Here is a 12,561-nt window from a genome sequence, read left to right as displayed (position 1 = left end):
CTTGAAGTATAGCAACCTGAGTACAAGTGGGGGTGTTGAGATATGTACTCAGATGTATATGTAATATGTAATGTAATGCTGTACTGTGGTATGTATATATGGTTACACCACTGGCGCTAGGGTTCAGGCTATAAAGGCTAATGTGCCATATGTTAAACTGTTCAGTTGAAGTAGCTCTGACCGTGAGACTGATGTGTCAGAAGCTTGCTAAATAAATACGCCGACAACGGCTAAAGATAAATCCATCATTTATTCTTTCCTCCGAATGCAACGGAAGCTGCTGCAACAGTGCTCCACAACTCAACACGATCTACCAATACTACGCCGCGATCGAATGGCAGGTTGCCGCGATCGAGGTATTGAGCACCCCTGATGTAACCATACAGGTTTGGTTGAGGCAACAGTGAAACTCGATGGCTCTGGGTTAGATGTCTCAATGTATAAAAGAGGCGTGTCCGTCAGTTTTATTTTTTCTTACCAAGCTATCAGTGGCGGTTCGTCCATAGGGGGCGCTAGTGCGCCGCCCCTCTTAGAATTTGGAGATGAAAAAAAAAAAAGAAGAAGAAAGAAAAAAAAAATCCTGTCAACAAACATTATATGCCAAATCATTTAAATAGTAAATATATCGTGTTGACGCGCTAAATGTGTGTGGGAGACCGTAAGCCCCTGTCAACAACCACTTAAGTTAATGTGAAAAAATATAATATATCGCCATTATCACGGAGAGAAGCCCCTCCCCTTTTTCGAGGCGCTGGTCTAACGTGTGTGTACGGCATCGATACAACATTTCAGTCGTTTTGGCAATGACCGGCTTCACATTGGCGGATGAAACCGAATCTTGGTGCGCACAAATGTGCGCACGCGATTGGATTATTCGGCAGATCAGAGACCCGTATGTTCCCTCAGCCCAGAGAGCAGTGTTGCCAGGTCCGCGGTTTTCCTGCGGAATCGGGCCACTTTTGAAGTGTTGCGGGTTGAATTTTTTGTCCTTGGTTCGGGTAGACCTATTTTGCATGCAAATTACATGAATATCTTTAAATAAAAATCCATATTTTAAATGAAATAATTTATTCATACCCAAATCCTACCAAACTGACTCCAGATCAGCACGTACACACATTTTATTTATGATAATATACTGTATAATTACACAAGGCCATTTTAGGACCTAGGTGAAATAACTTGAGGGAAAACTGCTTTTAATGCTGGCAAACTAAACATATGTTGTTACTTTGTAGATATTACAATACATTTGGCAATGATAGCAATGCTGTTGGACTTTAAAAGCAGTGTATATGGTTTGGCACGGGCATATTTTGAGTTCTGATATTGGGCTGGTTTTATCTCACAGACCTGGCAACCCTGCCAGGGAGCTCCACCTCCACCTCCACGCAGGTACGCGAGCAACATAGCTAGCAGAAGCTTGTTGTTAGCATGGCGTCGGTGACTGAAAACTCTGTGGTATCTCTACGCGAAAGACCTTTCAATCGACGGTCAGATATTGACAAGAAGAGGCTGAAAGAGTTGGGACCCGAACATTCGGAATTAAAAATTCAGCAGCAAATCGCTGACCGCGGGAGGACGTACACCCGGAGATTCTCCTCTAGCCGATATGCTAACCGGAGCTGGTTAGCTGAATGCTCCATGAGTAATTCGTTTTTTGTTCCCCCTGTCTGTTGTTCCAAAGTCCTGGGACTGAAACTCTCTGGACTACAACGGGGTGAGGGATCTACAGAGCTTCAGACAAGTGTAAAGCACGAATCTTGCCGCAGTTATCTAGCTAAGAGCATGGAGCTAACTCGCTAACAGCTGTTAGCGAGTTAGCTTCATGCAGAGCAGTAGGAGACCGAACTGGCATCGAAACACAACGAAGAAGTTCTGAAAAACAGACACATTCCCTCAAGAATAATGGAAACAGGCTGGTTACAGACATGATTGACTTTAACCAGAGAGTTATGGAGAAGTTTGACCACTTTAAAGAGAGGAGGCTACTTGTCTTTACAGTAGTGGGTCTGCTCTGTCACCCAATGTAACATGTGATCTCTTTCTGACTCTATTCTGCTCTGAACCTCTTTCATGTGAGGGTGAAACTCTTTTATTTTGTAAACCTCTGAAACCCAACCCAATGTTCCTTAAAGCTGCTCTGAACCTCTCATGCCCAAAGTTACAGTGTGTTGATAGTTGTTATTGGACAGTTGAGCACGGTGTGTTCTTGAAATAAAGCTTTGTTTTTTACAATATTCTACTCAAAACCTCTTTTCTTCTCATTGTTGAGTGCTATTTAAACTGCGCCCCCCCCCAAACAAAATTCACCAGCCGCCACTGCAAGCTATAGTGATTTGCATGCAGTCTTGCGGGCCAGAGTTAAACTCAAACGGGCCGCATCCGGCCCGCGGGTCGCTAGTTGAATAGGCCTGCTGTCGTTCATATAAATAGCCACGTTTAAATTTCAGTCAAACAAGCTAAATAGTTATATAATAGATATTAAGAGAGGTGTTAAGGACATTTTAAGTGGAAGTCTCATTTGACAGACTTAAGAGGAGGCACTGATGGCTCGCTGGGAGGCCAGACTACGACAGTGCAGGAAGACAGAGAGGGGATGGATGAAGGTGAGCAGGCTGAGCAGCGTCAGACCGATGTTCACCTGCAGACACACGAAGGGAGAGAGAACAGGAAGCAGTGAGAGGAGAGTCCACGGGGATGGTTATTAAGGGAGGAGAAGGACCGGAGTATCATTTATAGTTGTACTCACATATAGAGGGTTTCCATCCAGAGGTCCATTCACCAGAGCAAAGCAGGGATACTGCAGCAGAGAAAACACTGCAGACAGAGCCATGACCAGACCAAACAGCTTCCCAAAGTGTTGCAGTGGGAAACTACACACACACACACACAACACACACACAATAAAACACGTTACAATGTCATTTTAGGCAGATATAAGAATGCTGAATTTTAGTTTCTAAAGATGTGTGTGCTGCGTGTCTTTGTGTTTGTTTTGTACTCACGCCACACTGATGAAGGCTGCGTTGCCGCCATAGAGGAAGGAGCGGTTGAGCACCTGCATGACGAAGGTGAAATACTGAAGCGGCAGATACGGGATGGAGGCGCAGACCGAGAACACCACACACTGCAGCGCCGTCAGGAAGAGAGACAGCACCGAGGCCCTCAGGTCGGCTTCCTGTTCACTCTCTCCTACAAACAGACACGCAAATTAAAAAATATATCAAAAAGAAAATCTGAAGTCACAATTTTGTTCGTATACTTTTCTTAACAGGCGCATGAGGTTGGCGTCTACTGCACCTGGACTGCTGTTTATCAACCAGAGTCATGAATTAAAGACATATTAGTATTATTATGCTACCTGCAGCACGAGCTTTGCCCTTGTGTCTGTCCATGATGAGGCCGTTCCAGGGAGCACACAGCACGCCACACAGCTGCGTTATGGCAAAGGCGTTTATGTACTGGCTCACTGCAGGGACACACAGCGAGGACAACAGTTAAAAAAGTACTTTTTATACTCGAAAGTAGCTTCTTACTCCGATGTTATTACTTCAGTCAGGTCCTCTTCGGGTTATCGGGTCAATATAACATTTTGGTCAAATGGGTAAATATTGAAAAGTAACAATTCCTTTACCATAAAAAAAAGGAGTATAAGTTTATATTAAAAGATATATTAATGTTTGGTTCAGCACACTGAAGAGTTTGCATATATAAAGTTACATTTTAAAACAATGCGACCTCTACAGTCTTGGCACTTAAAAGATACAGTTGAGCCTAAACATGAACTTACAAAAAAAGAATATATATTTCCCTTAAAAATTTATTGTAAGTCACTTTGGATAAAAGCGTATGCTAAATGCCATGTAATGTAATGTAATATTCATGCAACTTCAAGGATCTAATAAGGAATTATTTGCGACGACAGGCAGACATGATGCAGTGTGTGTGTTTACCCAGTGAAGGCTCCCCCGCCGTCAGCCGCTGCAGCATGGGGTTCAGGGTGCCGATGAAGAGGTAATGTCGGAGCTGCATAATGGATAACCACAGAACCTGCAACCCGAAGAACCTGGACATCACACACTCACGGAAACTCTTCTCCGAGGGAGGCAAGGGGAGAACTAGAAGAGCAAAGATGAAGAGAAATAGGATGTATCAACCCATGTCACAGTCAAGTGAACTGAACTTGGTTCACAGTGACATCTTTGTTGAGGGGCGTCTCCTCCGTCAATGTGTTACCATCGGTTGTCGTCTGCACTACGCTCGGAGTCCTTGGTTTACCACAGGTTATCCTGACAAAGGTCAAACAAGGTCAACAACAGCGAGAGCATTATTTGAAATCTTACTTTTACCCCCCTACAATTACATAACAGCATAGGAAGAACATTTTCAAAGATTGTGGCAAGATGGGAAAATGTGCTCCTTGATAAAAAACTCTTTTTTTTTCAAGATCTTACAATATTTGAAATTGAAAGTATTCATTAGTTTTTGTTTTTGTTTTTGAAGGGATCATAAATATTGAAAACAAATGGATATGACATGTTGAAACCCTCTGCACGAGGCTGGAACAGCGACATGGGGGGGTCTTTGCAGCCCCGGTCCTCAACCACAGAGTCTCCCAGTGCAAGCTTTTTAATAAATAATTAGTCCCCCTTGTCCAAAAAGCCCTAGAAGACAAGCTACAGCTTAGCCCTGTAACTTCGACACTTATCTGTGTACATGTATGTTATTCTTACTGCTCATATTATGTACACTGATATAATGACTACTGGTATAGCGTCTGATGGAAATATGTGCTTTGTTGGTGCATGTACTGTAGATACTGTGTGTGTGTGTGTGTGTGTGTGTGTGTGTGTGAGTGTGGGTGTGTTGGTGACAGTCTACTCTGTATGCAATATGTCAAGAGTTTGTTATTTGGTTGAATTGTTGTCAACTCAGAGTTTATTTCCCGTCTCACACTCACAACTTTTTGTTCTTGCTGTGCGGGTACACACAACTCTTTCCTCGGCTGTTTAAACTTCTAGCAAAGAGTAAGCCGAGTCTGTATTAAATAAAACCTAATTTAAGCTTTTTGTACATACATTTAGAATACACAATTGCAATGTGTAATCCTTTTAAACAAACACAGATTCATTGATTATTTCTTTTTCCACTTTTTCCGAGGCACGTTGTGTTGATGCGTGTGTGATGTGGCCGTTTTGTACCCGTATGTGTAGTCCGCAGGCAGCGGGTAGGGAATGTGGTGTCTGGGCAGCAGGAAGAAAGTCCTGAGGAGGTGAATGACGCTGCAGGCGGACAGGAAGAGGAAGGAGGAGCGGAGAGAGACGCCAGCCTTGTGCAACAGCTGCAAGAGATGACATCAAGATCATTGTACATCATTAGATGGGATGAATGTATTTAATTGTGAAGGTGTGTGTGTGTGTGTGTCTGTGAATGTTTCTGACCTTGATGACAAGGAAGAGTGCTGACGAAGAGTCGAAGGCCCCGTTGTAGAAAGTGATGATGGTGGAACGACGTGAGCCGAACAGGTTTCCTACCTTAAGGAGAGACATTTTAATTTATTTAAACATTTTGTATGTATGTGAGTATATCTGGGGCTTTCTTTGCTTTTTTGCATCTACCTTTCTGTCAATCTGCATAACATGTGCTCTTATTGAATTACTTGTTTGAACATGAGGCTTTGCTGAAAGAGCGTTGTGTTTATTTCTTCATGATCATAAGCCGATATGAGAAAAGCCCTGCAGCCAACACAAGTGTTTTTGTTTGTGTTATTGTTTAGTGACTTTTCTTTCATGATTTAGTGATTTTAATTGCAATCTTGAGCATCAAACCTCTGTCTCTTTCAAAAAAGCTTTTATAACTGTGTTTCTCAGTCTCTCCTTACAAATGGGTCATAGTACGATTTAGAGTTTCCTTTAGACAGAGCACACATACAGGCATCCAGAAGTAGTCAAATAAATAATTAGATGTACCACATTTTAAATCAGAAGAATTTGATGGTCTAATCGGACACGCGTTCATATTTTTTTTTCAATTACAATTTAGAACAAATATTAACATCTAATGATTTAGATATAAAAATCAAACTTCATCAACAACATTGTGTGTGTAGGAGCTATTTATTTTGACATTTGTATTGAATTTTATTTTAAAGTAATATTGATTATTCATTGCTTATTTAGGCTATTTTTTGATATGTTAGAAGAGCTTTTTTCTAATGATAGTTTTAGTTTACTTTAATACATTGTGAGTGTTGTTTAAATATATTTAGTTTTAGGATTGGTTCACTGATTGGGTAACACTGGGCACCTGTGGTTATATGTTGACGTGGGTCGGCACAGGACCGGCATGCACGAGGGTGGCCTATGGTTATTCACCAGCACACGAGAGGCAGTGTCAGCATTTTGTTTGTTTAGGAAATAAATTATCAGAATAATAACAAAACGGAAATGGACATTACTTTCTTTTGGCTGCGTCAACTCCGAAACCCACGGTGCGTCCGTGGCAATTTGATTTATTTTTGTTTTATCTGTTTTATTTGGACAAATGGCTACTACAGTGTGTTCAATGCTCCACTTTGAAGTTGTGCTGCTTTTCTCTGTTTTATTAAATTTAATATGTTGGCTTTGAGACTCTGGGTTGGATGAAATGAGCTATTGAATTCTCTCAACATGGGCCGTGTGGAATTGTGACTGACAGCTTTTACAATTTCGGGGACATTTCACATAGTACTCATCTGAAAACATAATCTTAAATCATTTAAATCTGAATGACTTCAGTACCTGCATGTTTGTTATGAGAAACAATATGCCACCTGCTGCCAGGAGGGAGAGAGCTGGGAACAGCAGGTTGGACAACGCTGATGGAAAGGAAACATGGAAAAATGAACATCCAAAGCTTCACAGTGAGGTACCCGAGAAAGCCGCCAAAATAAAGATATATAAATGTTTTCCACCTGCAGTCGAGAAGGCCATCATCAAAGTACCAAATGTGTACAGAAATCTACAAAAAAGGAGAACAAATAAATTACAGTGATATCAGGTAATTCATCTTACAGTCATCTTGACTTGATGGGAGCTTCACAGTAACCAGACATAATATTTTACAATTGGTTATAAAATGAAAAAAAGTCACAGTAAATATGTTAAAAAACAAATTATTCTGCGGTTTGAAGAAGTTTGGCTGACTTCTATCATCACCACTTGCTGCGTCTTGTCCAATTATTTTCATTCCATTGACTTATTTTTCCCTCCACCCTCTTATGGTGGACACATGCGTGTCTTTTGTACCAGTTTGTTATTGGGGATTTAGATATATCTGTGTGTGTGATGTAATGTCATATAATAAATATAAACTCAGGCCGTAGGGCGGGCTTCTATGTCACAGGGCTGAACATCTGCACAAAGAAAAACAAACAAAAACAATTGTTACGACATTCTGCCATCCTCCGGTGATTCATGGTCCTGATCTTTCTATTTCTTAATCTTTCTCTCACTCTTCCCAATTCATTGACCTTAGTTTTCTTATCTATTGTTATTTCTCAGAACACATTCTATACATTCTGCATTGCTCAGCTGTATTTATATTCTTGTTGCGGGCTGATCTCAACTACTTTACGTTTCCCTCGAGAGAGAAACTCTGTCCTTTCACTTTTCCAGCTTTCCTCCAGTACGTGTCTCCTTTACTTCAGCCGAGCTCGTTGAGGAAACATTTGGAAATTCCTCAGAGGGAAATACCAGAGACAGACTGACTTTACAGCACTTTGCACTGTAGCCTTAGCTTAGACACTGCACAGGCAGAGAGAATTACAGAGCATGAAATATGTCGTTAGTGAAATATGTTTGGATTATTAAAAACATCAGGCTGCAGAGACTCTTTGTTCTGTTTAGTTTTTTGGCTGCATCCATAACTGGAAGTTACAGCAAAGCAACCGATTGCAGTTTTTTGTTTGGGCTATAAATATTCCCAAGAGAAAAAATATCTCGTAAGCATTATTTTTTTGTTTATTTTTGTCCATGCACAAGTAACTTTGTGGCGTCTTTCTCAAAAGGCAGCCTCATCTGTCAGTTATAGATGTGTAAAAACACATATACAAGTACATAAAATAAAGATATTTGGATATTGATGAGCTTGACTCACATTCCAACGAGCCGAGCCACTGTAGTACCAAACCAGTCAAAGAGGAAACCACTCGGCAGCGTCAGGAAACTGATCATAAAGGATGCGATGGTGAAGACAATAGAGAACTGTTCATCCTGTCCACTGCAATCTGTAGACGCATACAACACAGGGAAAGAGAGAACCATGGTTGTGAAATACATGGCCAGCCAGGTGACAAAGGTCAGATGACACAAAAAACTCTAGATTTGAAATAAATGATTGAAATCCAGGTGACGGGGCGCCCTCTCTTCCCCCTTTCCTGTCTATCTTTGGCTGTTAAGAATAATTATAAGCAGTGGGGGGGTGAGGATTTCAAACTGACCGAAGACATCCGTTGCATTGAATTCGGTAGTGTTGACACATCGAGAGCTGAAGTAGCCCTCTGTCTTCAGGGTGAAGACAAGTGAAGCCCATCCAAACACGGCTCCAGCGAAACACAGACATTCCACCAGACCTGTAGCAAAGGTGAGGCAGTGTCGCACCGACAAGCTGCAGCCAAGGCCTGGCATGGTCCCTCACAGCTTCACACACACACACAGACACACACACACACACACACACACACACACGCACACGCACGCACACACACAGGGAATTCACAAACACTTCACCTGCATGGACACATGCAGATGTCTCCCCTCACTGCAACTGCCAAACAAAGGAAATACTAAATGAATAATGTCATTCTGATATGTTTGACATGAGCCTGTTTAAATTAATTTTCATATGAAACGACATGTCAAAAGCGCTTTATTTGTAAAATCTTGCACAAGCAAGATGTGAGCTGAAACATCCGAGTCCAGGCCATTAAGTGAGTCGTGCTCCAAAAAAAGTTCAAATAAATTCAGGCATAAACAGAAAGAAACCTACTAGTCATGAAACTCCCATTTTAACAACAATAGGAATCAATTCAAAAGTGAAAATATGGATTATTAAGATAGTAAGCTCCTGTCAAGTCGCAAAAACCAAAATCCCGACACTTACCAGATTCCTACTCTCTAATACTCATAGTTCAGCCTCTGTGGGTCTCCCAAAATGTTCTCACAAACTACACCTCTCTGCGTTTGCTCCACTCTCCTTCTTTATAGGCAAGCTCTTCCTTCCTCTATTTCCATAGTTCCCTCCCTCCCCAATACTTTTCTCTTTCTCAATTAATTTCTCTCTTCTGGCAGTGCTTGCTGAAAATAAACACTCCGATCTCTACGGTGAGTCAAACGAATGAAATTAATTTGTCTGTAGAATGTACAACACAACAGGGTAACACACCTTTTTAGTGAACTATACTGTGGTGGCGTGGGCGTGGTTAGGCTCAGCTGCAGAGGGGAGTGGCTCAGGAAACGGTGCTGGGATGAAGCCTTCTTGGCCTCAGCTGGGACTGATCTAGTGTTTTGTGTCTCTTCCCTATTCTTAAGCTGAGTAATAAATAACAAAATAAAATAAACAAACTCGTGTGGTAAACGAATACCTGAGTGAGCTTGTGTCATTGGTGCTGGAAGGGAAACCCGGGAAGGCAGCAGGAGCCTATTACATGAACCATATGAACTATTCGATAAATCACAGAATGAGAATGTAAGATATTTACTATGTTCAAAGCCAGCTCAGCATTACATTTTTCACTGAGTCTCTCAATTCTGAAGTATTAATATTTCTGTCAGGAGAATCATGCAATCACTTGATCATGTGTGAATGTGCATGCGTGTGCGTAACTCACACTTTCTTCAAAAAATGTTTATTGTTGTTTTATACTGACATTGACTGCTACCAACTCCTCTTTCACTAACTCTTAACACCCGTGAGACAGCGCTGTGATGCACATCTGCACAACGCCACTGCAGACATCTGCAGAGATTAAAATGAAGGCATATCTGTTGTGAGAGAGGTGCAAGTGAAAAAAAACATCAGGTACACTTGCGGACTATAGACGGGGGAGGGGGGGTTTAAGCCTATTACGGGTTCTCATTCAATCACACAATACAACATTGGCTCAGATGTATATATTTTTTTATAATGAAACTAGATGGATAGCTTGCCACTTTCTTTTTTTTACATTATTATTATCAGGAAATGAGTCTTGCATTCAAATGCTGCACACATGACATGTTACACTTTTGATGATTAAATAGACATTCTGAACACATTAGTTACTGGCATTATCAACAATAAACAGCACAAGAAGTCATTAAAGACATTAGATCAGTTGACATTTGCATGTCAGCATATCATCAAGCTGCATACTGTATGTAGAGTCCACTGAGTCACACAGGTGTGTCATTTTTAAAGGAATCATGTCAGACTACTGTAAAGGTAAAATATAGTACTGTCATGTTATGTGAAAATGGAGCTAAGGTGATCAGGAGTTTGAGTGATTTAGTATAATTCAATTAAATTCAGTTCATTTTGTACAGCCCATTATCACAAATTTGCCTCAGAGGGCTTTACAATCTGTACACATATGACATCTCTGTCCATGGACCTCACATCGGATCAGGAAAAACTCCCAAGAAATAGAAAAAACCCTTTTTATTTATTATTTATATTTTATTAGTGTTCAGAATCTCACATACACATTTAAATTTTTCAGATTCTTTGTATAAAGAGAAGTAAAAAACAAAAAAATAAACACATATGCAAACTAGAATGGGCACTCGGTAGAGCGCATACCTTCGCATATCACAAGATTGGGCATTGAATTATGAACATTTTGGCATTAGTTGCATGCCAATTGGACAAAAATGTGTCGTGCTATGGTAAAAAAAAGATTTTGACCTTTCCATGGACCACATTAGACTGCTGCAGACGGAGCAGCGAGACGTGAGGAACTGCTGTGTGCTTATCTTCACGGAAACATGGCTAAACGACAACATCCCCGACTCTGCTGTGAGACTGGAGCAGCTAACATGCTACCGAGCGGACAGAGCCCTCGCTGATGGAGGGAAAACTCGCGGCGGCGGGGTATGTGTTTACATCCGGGATGCATGGTGCCGGGACGCTGCCGTGGTATGTAAACACTGCTCACCACTGGCGGAGTTTATGATCGTAAGGTGCCGTCCTTTTTATCTGCCGAGGGAATTTACGGCGATTCTGCTAGTCGCTGTTTACATCCCCCGACCTCCAACAACAGTGATAGAAATGCGGCACTTTGTGAACTGTATCAGGCCATCAGTGAACAACAGACGGCTCACCCAGACGGCTTCACCATCGTTGCTGGAGATTTCAACCATGCAAACCTTAAGACTGTCCTTCCCAAACTACACCAGCATGTTGATTTCCCTACAAGAGGAGACAACATTTTGGATCTGGTCTACACAACCCACAAAGGAGCGTACAAGGCCTCCCCTCCCCCACATAGGTCTCTCTGACCACATCACCGTCATGCTAATGCCAGCATACAGACCCAGAGTGAAAGCCTCCAGACCGGTTCTGAAGCAGGTACAGGTGTGGCCAGAGGGGGCCTCCTGCGCTCTCCAAGACTGCTTTGACTCAACAGACTGGGGAATGTTTAAACAGGCAGCCACATACAATGACCACACAGACATTGGGGAGTACACAGACACTGTTACTTCTTACATTAGCAAGTGCATTGATGATGTGACCCATGTAAAGACCATCACCACTCGGGCTAACCAGAAGCCGTGGCTAACAGGGGAAGTCCATCGGCTGCTGAGGACTAGAAATAGGGTCTTCAGAGCTGGGGATGAAACGGACCTGAAAACAGCGAGAGCCAACCTGTCCCACGGCATCAGGAAAGCAAAAAATTCCGACACAAAAAAGATAACCCGGCACTTTAAAGACAGCAGAGACACACGCAGCCTGTGGCGGGGCATTCAGACCATCACAGACTATAAACCCACGCCACAGAACTGCGACAGCAACATCTCTCTGCTAAACAACCTCAACAGCTTCTTTGCCCGGTTTGAGGCACAGAACAGCACTCGTCCACACAAGACTCCGCCCCCTCCCCATGATCAGGTTCTGTGCCTGTCTGCTGCCAGCGTGAAGAGGACTCTCTCGTCCATCAACACCCACAAGGCAACAGGTCCAGACAACATCCCTGGTCGTGTGCTGAAGGACTGCGCAGAGGAGCTTAAGGACGTCTTCACGGATGTCTTTAATACTTCTCTGAGACAAGCTGTTGTTCCATCATGCTTCAAGGTAACCATCATCATACCTGTGCCAAAGAAATCCACTCCGTCCTGCTTCAACGACTATCGTCCAGTGGCACTGACCCCCATAATCATGAAGTGCTTTGAACGACTAGTCATGTCGCATATCAAATCCATTCTCCCCCCCACTCTGGACCCTTTCCAGTTTGCATACTGGGCCAAACGGTCCACGGAGGATGCAATCTGCTCTGCTCTCCACCCAGCCCTCACCCACCTGGACAAAAAATACTCCTATGTA

At 42.4% G+C, this 12,561-nt stretch overlaps 1 protein-coding gene across 1 annotated transcript; it reads right to left on the bottom strand.

Annotated features, from left to right (window-relative positions):
- Positions 1-1,103: 1,103 nt before the first annotated feature.
- On the bottom strand, positions 1,104-8,669 carry slc43a3b (solute carrier family 43 member 3b). The gene is made up of 12 exons (XM_056439435.1): positions 8,483-8,669; positions 8,140-8,269; positions 6,956-7,002; positions 6,783-6,859; positions 5,445-5,537; positions 5,205-5,344; positions 4,240-4,292; positions 3,957-4,121; positions 3,365-3,472; positions 3,009-3,195; positions 2,753-2,876; positions 1,104-2,644 (listed from the first exon to the last, which is right to left on the bottom strand). Exons 1-12 carry the CDS (start codon positions 8,667-8,669, stop codon positions 2,534-2,536), a joined length of 1,422 nt encoding a protein of 473 aa, XP_056295410.1. The 3' UTR covers positions 1,104-2,533.
- Between the last annotated feature and the right edge of the window lie 3,892 nt (positions 8,670-12,561).

Source organism: Pseudoliparis swirei, chromosome 19, assembly GCF_029220125.1.
Source record: "Pseudoliparis swirei isolate HS2019 ecotype Mariana Trench chromosome 19, NWPU_hadal_v1, whole genome shotgun sequence".
Taxonomy (NCBI): domain Eukaryota; kingdom Metazoa; phylum Chordata; class Actinopteri; order Perciformes; family Liparidae; genus Pseudoliparis; species Pseudoliparis swirei.
This window is presented reverse-complemented; position numbering and strand designations above follow the sequence as displayed.